The following is a 15,552-nucleotide window of genomic DNA, read 5'->3' on the forward strand; positions in this document are numbered from 1 at the left end:
GGCAGAGTGTACAAGTCTTTGATTAATAACAGGGCTAGGAAATCTATGACACCAATCTTGTTATGTTATCTTTTTATCACATATCTAGATATGAGCTTATGGCTCCTCAAACAACACAAGGCTTGTAGAGAACCGTCTTGCACTGGTACTCTCTCCACAAAACCAATATCTAGAGTGAAAATGGCTTGTGGAGGCTACTTTATTATTTACTTATTACTTATTACTATCTCGAAGGCCTGTGCCAATCTGACCTATTCCAGTTTACACCTATATCTTTGTTCATGACATAGATTACTCAGCAGAGTGGAGAAAGTGTTTCACGCGACATTAGGATGTCAGAAGATGACCTTTGACATTTTGCATGTAAAATGTCACTACCTCCTCATTTTATCCTGTTAGACATTTCTTTTTTGTAAAATGTTGACGTAATAAGCATTTGAATTGTTGAACCGTGGACAAAAAATTATTTCTATTTGTGGAGGAAAAGTGCCTTGACATTTGAACTAAATAATTCATACTTGAGTCCAATTTTCCGACTGAAACTGATCTTCATTTGAAAGATCCAATATCCACGGACCGAATTCAGCCATTTCCAACCCGGTGTGATCACATCCAGCGAGACAGACTTATGTCACATAGGTAAAGTCCTTTAACTGTGATATAGTCTCCTGTGATGGAGAGACTGGGCCACGACCCAAAGGAAGGCTGGAAGACTACTAAAAATAGGATGTTAATTATTCTAAAGAACATTGCATCAGCAGTTAACAGCTATGGTAATTTGCCATACCAAATCTCCTGCAATGTAAAATAGGCTGAATAAAACCCTGCGGACAAGAAGGATACAGAGCAAAAAAGAAAAGGGTGAAAATGCTTTCGATAAGCTGCGAATATAAAGATAAAGATAAACATCTCTCAAACAAAGGACAGAAGATAATTGAATTTCCTGACTGGAAAACTGACAGCACATTCCTGACTGGATTCTTGAACTTCCTTTTTCAACATTTTGGAGCATCAGAATCAGAATGCTTCCTTAGAAGACACAAAAGACAGAAACAGTAACATAAATTACACCCCACCCACCTTCTCCGAGCCCATATATAGGTTCTGCATCCACAAGCACTTCCTGCCTCACCCGTGCACACACCCACTATATCCGAATCATTCATCTTTGTCGTACCCTTCTACTTTGTCATTTCTTGTTTCTCACTCTTCCTCTGCTGCTCGCGTCCCTTTTCGTTATCTGCTATGTCCATCTCATTCTCCTTCTATTCCTCTGACAGACCAAAAGACCATCCGTCATCACTTCTTCCGTCACTGTCTTGTGTCATCTTGTTCTTGTGTTTCTATTTTAATCACATGGCCTCTTGATATTGCTCTCTGTGCATTTTTTTTTTCTTTCTCAACTACCCACTACTCAGCTCGTGGTGCTCTTCGGGCCGCAGCTATAAAAATAGCCTTGAAGCTACGTCGTGTGTGTGTGTGTTTACTCTTTCTGTGTGTGTCCTTCACCTTGATTTCATCCCAAAAGCCCTCCAGTGTTCACCGGTGTAGAAAGGCCTGACTGAACAATCCCCTAAGGTTCATCACAGGGTAGCGTGTATGTGTGCTTGCATTGTGACGATATGATCCTAACCAAGTGTAAAGGGGATATATGCATAAAAAGGACCTCCAGGATGCAGGTGTTGGCGAAGGAGTGTTCCCATCTGTTCCTCTGTAAGAGCTCGTGGCTGGTTTCAAGAAGACTAAAAGTCAGCTGGAGCTCTCCAGAGTGGCAAAGCATTGCACTAATATCCACCCTGGGCAATCAGATTACAGGTGTGAACACACCCAGGGGTGCCCTTACATAAGCGGACTCATTCATTCAGAAAAAACACGCACAGCCGCTTTCATAAATGATCACCTGAAAAGGAAACAGCACCCTAAGTGATGTGGTTAATTATTGATGTGATCATGTTGATATATAAGGAGCCACATGGACTTAAGTCACATATTTCCTCAATCACTGTCTTTATTTAGCTTTATTACAGGAGATTTGTCTATCACTGCTTCAAACAGCACAGCGGTAAAACTACTGAGTGTTACAATCTGAGCTTCGCATGAAATACCTACCGTCAGGGTGGAGATTAATTAACAATAACTTAACACATGTGGTTTCAGTGAGTGAGACAGACTTCACAGTTCCAAAATGTGTGTCATGTCCCCACAACAAGCAGCTGTACGTGGTTCTGAGAAAGTGGTAGGCAGCGATCCACTAGATACTCTACAGCACCAAATGATGTCAGTGTTTATTTGTATAGAGAGATGGATCTCAATTGCTGGCTGGGGACCCATGTAGAAATATATCTATCTATCTATCTATCTATCTATCTATCTAAATGCCTGGTCTGAGCACCGGTGTTTGAAGCGGTCCACTTGCATTCTGATCAGAATTGGACGTGATGGGATGGGACCGGCAAATCAGTCTACATTTTTTCGATGAATGGAACACACAATATAAAGCCTGTGACAAAATATTCGTTTTTTAATCGATTACACAATCGATTAATCAATGTATGATTATTTAATTAATCCTTTGCTTAATTTACCACTAAATTCCTCTACCATTAATCTTTCAACTTTTTATTGAAACATTTTCTCATAATAAAGTGTTACAACACGTGAATGAATAACAAACCACTTCAAACTAAAGAGTTTTTACCTAATGATACTGATACCTAATGATGATGATTGAATGGCATCAGTGAGGGATGGCTCCCAGCTGAAGACCCTGCAGCTGGTACTTAGGCACCGGCGGAGGTGCATCAAGCAGAAATGCCGTGCAGGTACCAACATCTGCCTGTGAATCATTTTTTTGGCCATTTTTTTCTATTACAATAACGGGCTATATACATTACATTCGTGGAAAGCATTAATTACAGTAAATTTCTATCTGATAATGCAATAACTACATTTAAGCAATGATTTATCTCAATGCTATGCACCAACACCGCCTGTAAAATGTTGCAAAATAAGGTGACACAGTGAGGTAGCGTTATTAAGAGAGCACCGGTCAAACCTCATTGGAAAACGATGTGGCAATAGGACCTCTAATGCTCCGTTACCCAAACTCATTAGTCCCAATGAAAATACTGACATATTTATGAATCAATAATAAAACACGTGTCTATTTATTTTATGGGTTTCTGAACAGGAGAAAATACTATGGGCCTCAAAAATCAGTACATGTGAAATGCTATGTTGTAATGGTCTTATATTTACATAGCGCCTTTCTACATATTGGTACTCAAAGCACTTTACAGTTATGATGACACATCCACCCATTCATTCACAAACGCACACACACTGACACGTTTCAATCAGGGTTGCTCATCAGTGTCTTGCTTAAAGACACGTGGGTATGTGGTCGGCGTACCGGGGATCAAACCACTAACCCTCTGGTTGGTGGACAACCTGTTCTAGGTACTGAACCACAGCTCTCAATCATCCACATTTGTTATTCCTCTAGGGAAAACTGGCATGCATTTTGTCAGCAACACCTTCCTCACAAGTGCAGCAACTGAGGGAGGGAAGGAGTGAGGCAAAATGCTTTCTCACCAGACGATCCCAATGGAGGGAAAGAGTCCATCCACACATTCAGTCTCTATCCAGGAGTGTCTGAAGGGCCTGCACTAGCATCCTTCATGTGACAAGCTAATGAAGGAGTTGTAGAAATCTGATGGCCAAACAACCCTGGAGGTTACAACCTGAAACGGTGAACATCCTCCCCATGTGAGCAATAAGGCAACATCTGTCACACCTGAGAGATCACCTTCCCCTTCACTAAGTCTGACCATTACTGTAGCTCCACCGTCTCCATCTCCATTTAGTGGTGTTTGTGTGTATCTGAGAGCAGATGCTCTTGGAAAGCCGTAAGCCACGCTGTCCACTCTCAAGAGAAACATTAAGCTGCCAATATCTTATTCAACAACTGTTTTACCAAAGGGAGGACTAGCGAGCAGCTGCTTGAGAGGTTGTAACGCTACTGGGTAATTAGACTGAGTGCCATCAAACAATGAAATCGTTCTTCTATCCAACCACACAGAGACACAACAAGGCTCACACTCGAGGACTCTCTGTATTGTTATCTTAAATGCACACTGCACGGATGTTTTGATGTTATTAAAGAATCACTCTGCTGATTGAAATCACTTCATTCTGTTCCATTCAATTATTCGAAGTCATTAACTGCATTTTTTTATGACAGCTTTTCATTTGAATTAATTTGGTGTTGTGTTTCTGATTACCTGACAAATTCTGTCTACTTGAGTGTACTTTCTAGCTGCACCAACCAACCACCAACTTTGTCTGCAATTTGATGGTGGGTGTTCAGTGTGGCAAAGGTTTTTGCATTTTTCTATCCTAAAAACAGCTCTCCGATGTATTTAGAATATGAGTTATATAGAATATGAGCTAGAATATGAAACAGCGAAATCCTCCTTTTATGGAGCATAGATCTGGGCACAGCTGTCATCTACACAACAATGTTAATACTAATCTGGTTGCAGATAATAAGCATGTAAACAGAGAACAACAAGGGGCCAAGGATGGAGCCTTTGGGGACACCACCAGTCAGAGGTGACACTGAAGAGGAGACATTCTAAACAATTGTGCTGTTTGACAAATACTGCCTAAATCATAATGAGGAAGCATCCCTAGATGCTAGACTACAGTCCGAACACAAACAAAGTGACAATGCGCTTTGTCCTGGTAATCCGACAAGCAATTATGCTACAAAAACAAAACTGGAAAAACTCATTTCTGGTAGACAGGGTTGACATTTCAGTGTTTCTCTACCACAGAGTCTCCCTCCTGTAATAGAATTCGCCTTGAAATTCCCTATCTAGCCTGACTGTGTACGTCCATGTGCCGATATGTTTTTATGTGTACCACCCATACACCAAAGTTATGCCCTGTGTCAGCAATCGTTTGATCTCTTTTCCAAACCTTTTCTGCTTTGGCAGTTGCATTCACTGCCTGCTTTGTGCTTTGATCTGTCGCCGAACACATTAGAACCATGAAGCATTTCTCATGCTCAACAGAGTCCACTGCAGTTTTTGCCTCATCAGAAGTTCCCATTCATCTGTCTTCCCGGTTGAGTATAGGTGGCAGGGTTGCAAAGACTCCCTTTCGAAGATCCTTGCAAGTATTGGCCCTGCTGCTGCTGAAGTGCCCTTGAGCATCACAGAGTCATAATCTGCACTGCAGCCTCTGGCACGACAAAGGCTCAGCCCAACAGTAACTAGCTGACCTTTTATTTGATGGCTCATTAAAAGCTATAATAAGTCTCTATTACAGTAGAAGTGTTCAAGTCATACATAATGAAGGTGGAATGTTGCAGGAGCAGATTATGATGCCGATAAAACTGCACGGGAGAAAGAAGTCTGACCTAAGCAAGACAATATAGAAAATGTGTCACAATAAACATTATAAGCTTGCAACCACCTATCCATCTATACAGCTCCTGAAATTAAATTGTATTTTTTTTTTTAATCTGTCAAGAGCCTGTTACACTGCTGTTCAAAAAGAACAGATTCAAATTGTGTGCATTTTTGCCTTTTCCATATTTTTAAGGAGTAATGCATGTTTTATGGATCATCTTTTTCTTTATTTAAAATATTCACACAACCACTTCTCAACTGACCCCACCTGGACCCCTGACTTCAATTTTCATGGGGACACTTTTTAAACTCAGAATCTAATTTATTATTACAGAATAATATTCCTATCACACCCTTCTATACCTCTAAATGAAGTGAATGAATCATTGATTCGAATTAAATCGGGACCCCGTGAATCTGAATCAGTTCACAAAATCCGTAGCAGTGTCCAGCCCTTCTTCATAATCACCTAATCTGAGTATAAGGTTACAGAGCTAAGCCGCTCAAAAAGCTTGGGGTAGTAATTACAGTATCACAGTAGCAGAAGCTGTGATCAAGTCATCCGCTTACATTGTTCAGTCGCCGTCTTTTCTTACATGGCAATAAATGGAAACAAAACCAGCATTTTAAACTAGCAGGAGGACGGCACGGTGACGCAGTGGTTAGCACTGTCACGTCACGGCAAGGAGGTACAGGGTTAAAATAGGCTGTGGCCTTTCTGTGAGGAGTCTGCATGTTCTTCCTGTGCCTGCGTGAGTTTTCTGTAGGTGTTCCAGCTTCCTGTCATAGTTCAAAGACGTGCCTGATGAATTGGTAATCCTAAATTGGCCGTAAGTGTAGATGCAAGTTGAAATGGTTGTTTTTTTTTTGTGTTAGTCGTGTAATAAGTGGCAACCAGTACGGGTGTACAGCATCCCTCGCAGGATACGTGGTATTAGATAATGGATGGGTTAAAGAAAACTGCCAGGTGGTCTGGCGGTGCAGTTATCTCACATCACTGTTATTGTACATACTCCTGTGTCTTCATGTAGCTCACGGTCCTGGAGGAACGTTCTGTCATGTCACTATGTACTGCACCTGCTAAATATGGTTGAAATGACAGCAGAAAACACCCTGACTTCTCCTGACCTCTTGTTACCTCACAGCAAAAACGACCTGTGAGGTCATTTGTCAAATTTCGCAGACTAACAGAATTCAATTATGAACACTAGGGAGACTTTTGTGCGCACCATCCATTCAAAAGCAATATAATCTTGAGGGAGCGGTGCTCGGAACCGACTCCACAACCCATTTCTGAAGCCTCAGTCTGGTCATTTTCCATCAATCTTCTCGTGCAATCACTGCAGCTCTCCTATTATTTCATGCCCACCCTGTTCTGGAGGCTCGCCTGGTTTCCAGCAACAGGACGCCAGGCTCCAAACAGAGCGCAGCAGCAGACCCGCCCTCTCGGAGCCCTCTCCGGCACACACTTCCACATCGCCTCCTCGCATCCCCACCAACTACTATCAAACTGAAAGTGCTTTTTTAAAATAAATCTGCGCAACAGGTTTCACATGCAGCTTTTTTTTTTCTTTCTTTCTTTTTTGGCTCAGCATCATATGAATTCCTTCAGCCGCTCAACCTGACTTCGCACCATGCCAGCGGTGTGAGCGGGACGGCGGGGATGTGCCGGGACAAGCTGCTCTCTCTCGCTCTCTGCCTGCTCCAACTCTGAGCGCACACAGTGGGAATGGAAAAGCAGGCGCCTGGAAAGGAATATGCGCCTGCCACACACTTCCGCGGAGTTCGGCAGTCAGTTTGCAACCGGCCGCTGTAACAACGCACTGATGCGCCATGTTGTGTAGTTGTAAAGTTGAAGAGGAGGCTGCAACAGCTTCTTCCATAGGGGGACAGCGGCATGACGTCAGCCTTAATTGACCACAGATCTGATGCTTTAGTTAACACAGGGCTCTCCGCTCCGGGTGGTGACACTAGCATAAACCAGCATAAAGTGCACCTCTTTGTGATATGCAGAAAAAAAAAGCGGACTTCGTAGAACTTACTTGAAGGTGAGGATGCACAGTGGTCTGTAGGACTTGTGGCTCGTGTTGTCAGCCATCCTCTTCCCCCAGAAGTCGTTGCTGAAGATGTTCCCGAGGCTGGACCCGGGTCGGACGTCCGGGTTGTTGATTATAGCCCACACGTCGTCGTGCACCAACTCCCCGCGGAGAGAGTTGCCGTAGCACAGGACGCACAGGGCGGCCAGCACGGCGTAGCGTCCGGCAGCCCACGCCGCCTCCGGCCGGACGGTCAGCCGCGGCTGCTGGCGGGCTTTCTTCTCCCGTGCCGGCGCTGTCATGTCGGGGCAGGCTTATCCCGCAGCTCCGCTGGGCAGAGGATGGAGCTGGGAGCGCTGGAGGACACGTCCATTCCGCCTGACAGGTAGCGGTTCTGCGTGCTGTGGAGAGCGGGGACGGTGTGTTTGTGTTGTGCAGCCTTCAGGTGCAGTCACAGAATGTCGGACGTGTGGCTTTGTTTAGAGAAGCGCTGGTGGCTTAGCGTAGTGTTTGTTTGCTTTTCCAGTTAACTCTCTAACTCACTCTAACAAAGATACGGATTTAATGCTCGGTTGATTTCTTTTCTTTGTGACCAAGCAGCAAACAGTAAAATGTAATTGCTAGCGAAATACAAAAGTTGGACAGTTAGCATTAACTATTGAAATGAAAATAACGTTACAGTCTAATTATTTGTTATGTGCCTTAGTTTGTATATGTATATTTATTGACTTCTTTATTTTCGTTTATTCTTTTTTATCTCAAATGTTTATATTTATAGTTTAGTTTAATTACTGGGCAGTGGGTCTTTAAAACCTCTGTATGTGCTGCACATATAGAATAATTGACAATAAAAGAGGCTTTGACTTTTATTCTACAGATAGAGAATAAGCTAGAGGAATAGCCCCAGTGATGATGTCTGACAGAAACATAGCCCTCAAACTTATATAAATAAAATATTAAATTATGAAACAGCCTGACCAACTATTTTACGATAAGCCCTTGGTATTTCAAATGAAAGCAACGGACGGGTGACAGTTTTTTAAGACCCTATAGGCTCATTTTAGAATTATTAGTATTAGGTAAGAAGTCTGGAAAAAGAGTACGCAATCCATTTAGAATCATGTACGAGCTTATGTGGAGTACCTGAATGCAACATTCGAATTGAGAACCCGCCTGCATACGCATGCGCATTAGAACGTTGCCTCTCTCGACTTTGGAAACGTCCGCAGCAGAAAATCAATGCAGCCCGGCAGGAACTCCACAGATCGCATGATGGCAAAGGCACTGACCCGACCTTTCCTCTGCACCGGCCTCATATACACCTGCAGCAGAGCAAGAGGGCACATGTGACTGCATGAGAGTCGGCGCCGCGAACATGTGATAAACAAGGTCATATCTGACAATGAAATAATTCATTTTAAATTGCATATTCACAGTCATGTGGCCTGGCTGTGACTAATCAGTGAAAGTCAAGTCAACAACATGCAGAGCTTTTGTTTTTTAACCCTCAAAAGTTCCAAAAATCCATCTTGTTAAGCACAAAAACCATGTGATGAGTGAACTGTTATTGCACAGGATTTCTTTAAAGTAAAAACATTTTGCTGCAAAAAAAAAAAAAAAAGTACTTCAGGTGCATATTCCAAACGTCTTCATTTGAAATGATTTTTACCAATTAACAGGCTATTAAAAAGAATAGGCTGCTTAATGAGAGATGCACCTATCCTGTATATATAAATAGAACATTTTAATAGTTTTAGCGAAGGTTCAGATTGTGTGCAGTGCAGACATGAAACTAACTGGTGTGGTGCCTGGTATGGTGGGTTTGCCCAAGACGCATGCATCTTGAAGAAGAGTACACTATATATACTGTACTTACTGTAGAGTTTAAGTAATTTTATTTTTATCCTTTTATCCGGCTCTGCAGTCTCTTCTCATCTTTTTCTTGGAACAAGCGTAAGTTAAGGCAAGTAGCCATAGCAACATGGCAGCAGTGGCAACTGTCACCCTGCTAGAATGTGTTAGCGGCACGCATCATCCAAGCTGGGTGCTGTACCTAGTCATAGTTTTAGCAACAGATGCAACCCTCAGCAGCAACTGTCGCTGCATTCTAGCTATTTAGTAACATTTCACTTAAGCCTGTAGGTCATGCTCATAACTTCTCAGTCTCAGCAAGGTGTTCAACGGCTGACAGAGCAACTCTCCAGAGGGTGACAAAAATTGCCCAGGGCATCACTGGTCTCCCCCTGCCACCTCTGGAGGACATTTACCAGTCCAGATGCGGCAGCAGGGCCTGCAACATTGTGAAAGATATTACACATCCCTCTCATCACTTGTTCACTCTTGTTCAAGACGGTGCAGGTCACTTAAGGCATGCACAGCCAGACTCCAGAACAGTTTTCATCCAGTTTTATTGCACTGAACTCTGTTTCCCCTCTACCCATCCCCCCTGCGTCATCAGCACTAATGTCACTTTAGACTGAATCGCATTTTATATTTGTAATGAGTGAGTGGATGTGTGCACGGGTGAGGCAAAGAGTGTAAGGGTGTGTGGATGTAAAATTTATTCGCGGGTTCAGGGAAGGAGTGTGGGGGTGTAGTTTGTATGTTTATGTTTCTAGTGTTGTTCTAAGGAGAGCCATCGTAATTTTGGAACATGCGATGACCAATAAAACCATTATATTCTAAGACTCCACACCCTTACTGTGCATTCACGCGACACAGTTGTGTTTTATCCTTGTTTCGCCTTTTGTTTATCAGAAATTGTGGTCTTTAAAATATCATACAAGAAAATTAAGCCAGGTTTGACTGGGGCGGGGAGCCTGAGGGCAGACACCAGAAAGTCAAGTCAACAACATGCTGAACATCTGGTGTGTCCCCTCGCGGCCTGACCAGCTCATTACGATTCCTGTTGTGCGGTTGCCAGCTGGTCACCAAGCAGTTGGAGAGCGCTTGCTCTGAAACTGAGCTCATTTGAGTCCGGAGCACTCCAGCACTCCGCTACAGCTGCTCAGGCTGACGCAAACTGACTCTCTCGCTTAAAAGACTGAGAGATGAATTTGAGCTCAGCTGGTGCCGCGTTCTGTGGTGCATGATAACAGAACTCTTGATTACCTGTACCTCTCCTGCCTTACAAATATCTCCATGTTAAGGGACAGTTACATTTGATTCTGCATCAATTTGAATGTCTGAAAGGTAGAGTTTGTCCTCCCAAACCCCTTTGTCCAAATATTGAATATAAACCACAATTAGTACAGATAATACTTTTTTATTGCCATACTGTATGTGTATTGCACTAATAGTTATGAATATTCTACATACTTGTTTTTTGAACATTGTATGTTTCTGTCCATTTGGGAGGGTTATTTTAAGTTCAAGAACCTGAGGGCTTGTAGGATGAGGCTGTTACAGAACCTGTTCTGTTGCTATGCGAGAAACTGTGGTGTTTTTGTAAAAGCTCCCGGTTGGCATGTCTCCTCCAGAGTCTCCAGCACATACTGATGAAGCATGCATGTGCATTTCAAGATAATTCATTTCTATGGCGATATTTCACCTGTAACAGTGGCACTGGTGTGTGTGTGTGTGTGTGTGTGTAGCAGACAGGGTGCTGGCATGTATTGTTCCCATGTTCCTCAAGTAACTGACAACTCTGCCGCTTGAACCAGTCACTCAGGTTCAGGTTTTCTCACACACGTACACACACGTAGAGTCCTGTCCTTCTATCGTTCTGCTGACACTAATAATTCAGAGAACTAGGGAAACACTGGTTTTCAAATAAAACTGGCCCACATACAGACAGAAAGACATGCATGTTCAGCAAATCCCTGTGGTAATATATACATCTCGCACTCTCTCAGACACCCACACTAATCTGAAGATGTTACTAATTGCAAATTGGATGGCTTAGCGGTGCAGTAGTTAGCACTGACCCCTCACAGCAAGAAGCCTTCCGGGTTCAAATCCTCCAAGGACATGCATGTTAGGGTTAATTGATGATTCTAAATGTGAGTGTGAATGGTTGTTTGTCTTTCTGTGATAGCCCAGGGTGTACCCTGACAGATATGATAGGCTCCAGCCTTCCCTGCAACCCCCCTGGTGGATAAGTGGTAAAAGGAAATGAATGAACTAATTGCAAATCGTTTGCCACACATTGAAGCCTACAGGACCACGTTGCATTGTCAGAAAGAAAAAAACTAATTGGATCCCATATCTTGTAATTATGATTAACTTTGTCACAACTAGGAGATAATATACAATTGACTAATGGACTTGTAGCGGCATTGCCAGAGAGGACATGGACTGGCAAACTTTTCTTGTGGTAATAATTGATTTGAGAGGCTTGTTCTAATTTGGTGAATATTTGTGCCGTTAATGTGGTTCCCACCTGAAAAGGAAAAAGATTTTCAAACTGTAAGAAGGCACTCAGGGAGAGATGTGACTATAAGGTTACTACATGCGATGAAATTAACAGGAGGTTCTAGGTGTTCTAAAAACCTGTAAAAAAATAAATAAATAAACTAAACTATAAAAATTATGGAATTCTATAAGCACAGTTCTTCTACAAAAAAATTAATTCCTTTCAATTCAATTTTATTTATATAACATCAATAACAATACAAATTGTCTCGAGACGCTCTACAAAACCCGGTCTGAAACCCCCTGAACAAGCACTAAGGTGACAGTGGCAAGGAAAAAGTGGAGAAAGCAGCACACAGCTGTTAACATGCTGTACAGTAGTAGCACACAATTCCAAGTTATAGAGAAGAAATTGGAAAAGAAATTAGAGAATAGTAGCTTGGTTCTAGAGAAAAGAATTTAGAGGATAGGAGCAAGGTGCGATAGAAAAGAGAGTAGAGGACAGGTGATCAGAGCATCGTGCCCCAGCACCCTAGGCCTCTAGCAGCATAACTAAGGGATGGTTCAGTGCCAGCCAAATAGATATCAGTCATTTTATCTAGACAAGTTCAACTTCATGACATATGTGACCAGCCACTAGTCTATTTATTTCTCATGTTCAGGACTGAAGTACCATTCCAAATCATTTTAAAGGCTTGGTATCACTTTAGTGATTGGACCCTCACTGTGCCTCAATGGACGACTGAAAATAAATACTTTTTACAAAGAAAGAAACTATTGTTGCTGTGGCATCTGAAAACAATTTAAAGGGTTTGAAACGTGAGGCTTTGAGGTTTCAAACGATAATCAATTTTGTCAAATTCAGAAGGAGCAGATGTGCAGAGGGAGAAGAAACAGAGGGAGGCCTTTTCTCCAAGGGAAGTCAGACAACATGAAGGAAAGAGGGAGGAGGGAGCACAATATGAAAGAAAAGGACAGCTTTCACCACTCATCTTGACCCCTTTCATCTTCTCAAACTCCCTCCATCTGGACCGCTGCACCTCCACCAGCATTCCTTGTCAGTATCATCATCACAGCCAAACCTCTGCTCTCCGCCGCATCCTCTCTGGGCTGGCCAGCCCCGAGTCTCCCTACAGCTTGCAAGGAAAAAACAGTCGCCAGGTAGACCCACGAGGCTGCTCGCTGTACTTGCAGCCTCTGCAATCACAGCAAATATCCAACATTCCATATGAATCAGCAGAGACCTGGGCTGAGAGGAAAATGAAACACCTGCTTTCGCTCTCTCACACAATCTCCTTTTTGTGCTCTCATAGTCTCCTGCTGAGCTGTAAGAAGAACCGCCAGGAGGGACAATTACAGGCTCCTTGCTGGATTCCTACCTTTGTTGAGAAGTTTCGTAGTTCCTAGGTCCTGTCTGCTTGGCAGATAAACGCTGTCAGAAACTGAAAGAACATTTTGCATTTGTTCTCTCAAAGATAGTTAACAAATGTCGCGTTTACTGTGTTGGGCCGTAACTAAGTGCTTATAACTATTTATTTTTTCAGCAGTTAAACTGAAATAAGCAATAACAATGTGAAATTCGGTAATTACAACACAGTTACCAATTCCAGTGGTGCACCTGTATTTTGACATTGGTCAACTGGTTTCAGGATCGGGATGTCAAAATGACGGACTAGTCCAAAAACGCATAAGCTTGACGCAGGGGGAAGTTAATGGGAGAAGGTTAGTGTACCAAAATACGAAAAGAAGAAAAGAAGAAATACAAACTCCATAGCAATTCCATAGCTGCCTTCTATACATACTGTGTCTTAGGTACAAGCACATTCAGGATTTACCCATTACAAAAGGCATCCCACCAAACTGTTAGACTGCCTGCTTGTTAATCCACAATATCATTCATTCATTCATTCATCTTCTGTACCCGCTTATTCCTGTAAAGGGTCGCAGGGTCTGCTGGAGCCTATCCCAGCTGTCATTGGGCGAGAGGCGGGGTACACCCTGGACAGGTCACCAGTCTATAGCAGGGCTAACACAGAGAGACAGACAACCATTCACACTCACATTCACACCTACGGCCAATATAGAATCACCAATGAACCTAACTAGCATGTCTTTGGATGGTGGGAGGAAGCCGGAGTACCCGGAGAGAACCCACGCAGACACAGGGAGAACATGCAAAGTCCACACATGGATTTGAACCCGGGACCTTCTCGCTGTGAGGCATCAATGCTAACCGCCCTCCACAATATCTTGTTTTCTATTAGTGAAAACTAATATGTATAAAATATAAAACTATATGTATAATGCTGTGTAAAAAAAAAATTAAATATACAGTAGTATCAGCAGTTGCTTCCTCACAGGTTGGCGTTGTAGAGTCGTATGGCCTGAGGGACAAACAACCTCCTCAACCTGTCGATGGAGCAGGAAAGAGACAGCAGCCTGTCACTGAACAAGCTTCTCTGCCTGACTATGGTGTAGAAGACGGTGGACATTGTTCGTGATTGTCCGAATTTTGTTCAAGGTCCTTGCGTCTGCCACTGATGTCAGGGACTCCAGCTCTGCCCCTACCACAGAGCACACCTTCTGTATCAGTTTGTTCGGTTGTCGAGGTGCCCTTCTTCTCAGTGCTGCCAGCAGCTTCCGGCAGATATTAAACAACCTTAGCCTCCTGAGGAAACAGAGACAGCTCTGACCTTTTTTGTATACTGAGTCTATGTTAGCCGACCAGTCCTGTTTGTGATTCAGCTGTAGACCCAGCTGAACCACCTCTACACACTCCCCGTAATAATGAAGAGATGATTAAACTGATTTTCAATGTTTAATGACTGTTAATAAGAGTAGTTAACAAAATAAAATGTAAAAATGCTTATGTGGGTCTGGCAGACACATGTGTTCTGAGAAGGTTTTCACAGATTGAATAAACAGCCACAAATGTGCTTAGACATCACAATAAAAGATGGCCATCATCACGTTTTTAAGTTTCCAGACACTCTATCCACAATTGTTTCTATTTTCATTGATCGTGTTGTACACACACAGCTTGTTTTACTTGTACTACATCCCCGTAATTTCTGTAAGTTTTTTTTTTCAGTGCATTGCTTCACTGTTCATTTCACATCAGTCTAATAAAGTTATGTCTGCAGGAATTGAACAAACCTCCACAATGGTATTTTGTTTCTTTATTACTGCTGGCTAGCTGATCGCCTCTAGACGCAGACTGGCATTCATAATGACATGGCCTGCCATCCCCAGCACTGGAGGCCTGTAAACTATTACCCATAGAGATTTAGGTTGAATAGGCCATTAGGGAAAAGGGTGATTAGAGTGGCACTCAGCTATGAAGAGCAGAGGGATGCGTGCACTTGAAGCCTTGCAGGGCTACAGCACAGGGGACAGGCGGTCAGAGACACTTAATATGCAATCACACGGAGTGATGAACAAGGCTAATTGAAATTAAGTGTTATATGACGCATCCTGCCTGGGAGATGGCTGTATTGTAAAAAAAAAAAAAAAAAAAAAGCCATTATAAAGGGAAGAGCATCAATAAAGTTAGGGCCAAAGAGGAATGTTGTTAAACAGAGACCCCGAGGATTGGTCTCCACACTTACAAATGGGATTTATGAAACTGACACGCACGACTGAAGAGGAATTAATTTGATCACTGTTCAGATTTAGCTGTTGAAATTACTACTACCCAGGCAATACCTTACTGACATTACTGCATACTGTATGATAAATTTCTGCAT

At 42.7% G+C, this 15,552-nt stretch overlaps 1 protein-coding gene across 1 annotated transcript in view; it reads right to left on the minus strand.

Moving 5' to 3' along the window:
* The window catches only part of tmtc1 (transmembrane O-mannosyltransferase targeting cadherins 1), a 109,058-nt gene extending 101,221 nt beyond the window's left edge, over nucleotides 1–7,837 (minus strand). Inside the window, exon 1 of the mRNA XM_084573375.1 lies at nucleotides 7,460–7,837. Coding sequence (XP_084429501.1) covers nucleotides 7,460–7,755 — 296 coding nt within the window. The 5' untranslated portion in view covers nucleotides 7,756–7,837. The remainder of the gene's footprint in view (nucleotides 1–7,459) is intronic.
* Between the last annotated feature and the right edge of the window lie 7,715 nt (nucleotides 7,838–15,552).

Source organism: Chelon labrosus (genome assembly GCF_963514085.1).
Source record: "Chelon labrosus genome assembly, chromosome: 23".
Classification (NCBI taxonomy): Eukaryota; Metazoa; Chordata; class Actinopteri; order Mugiliformes; family Mugilidae; genus Chelon; species Chelon labrosus.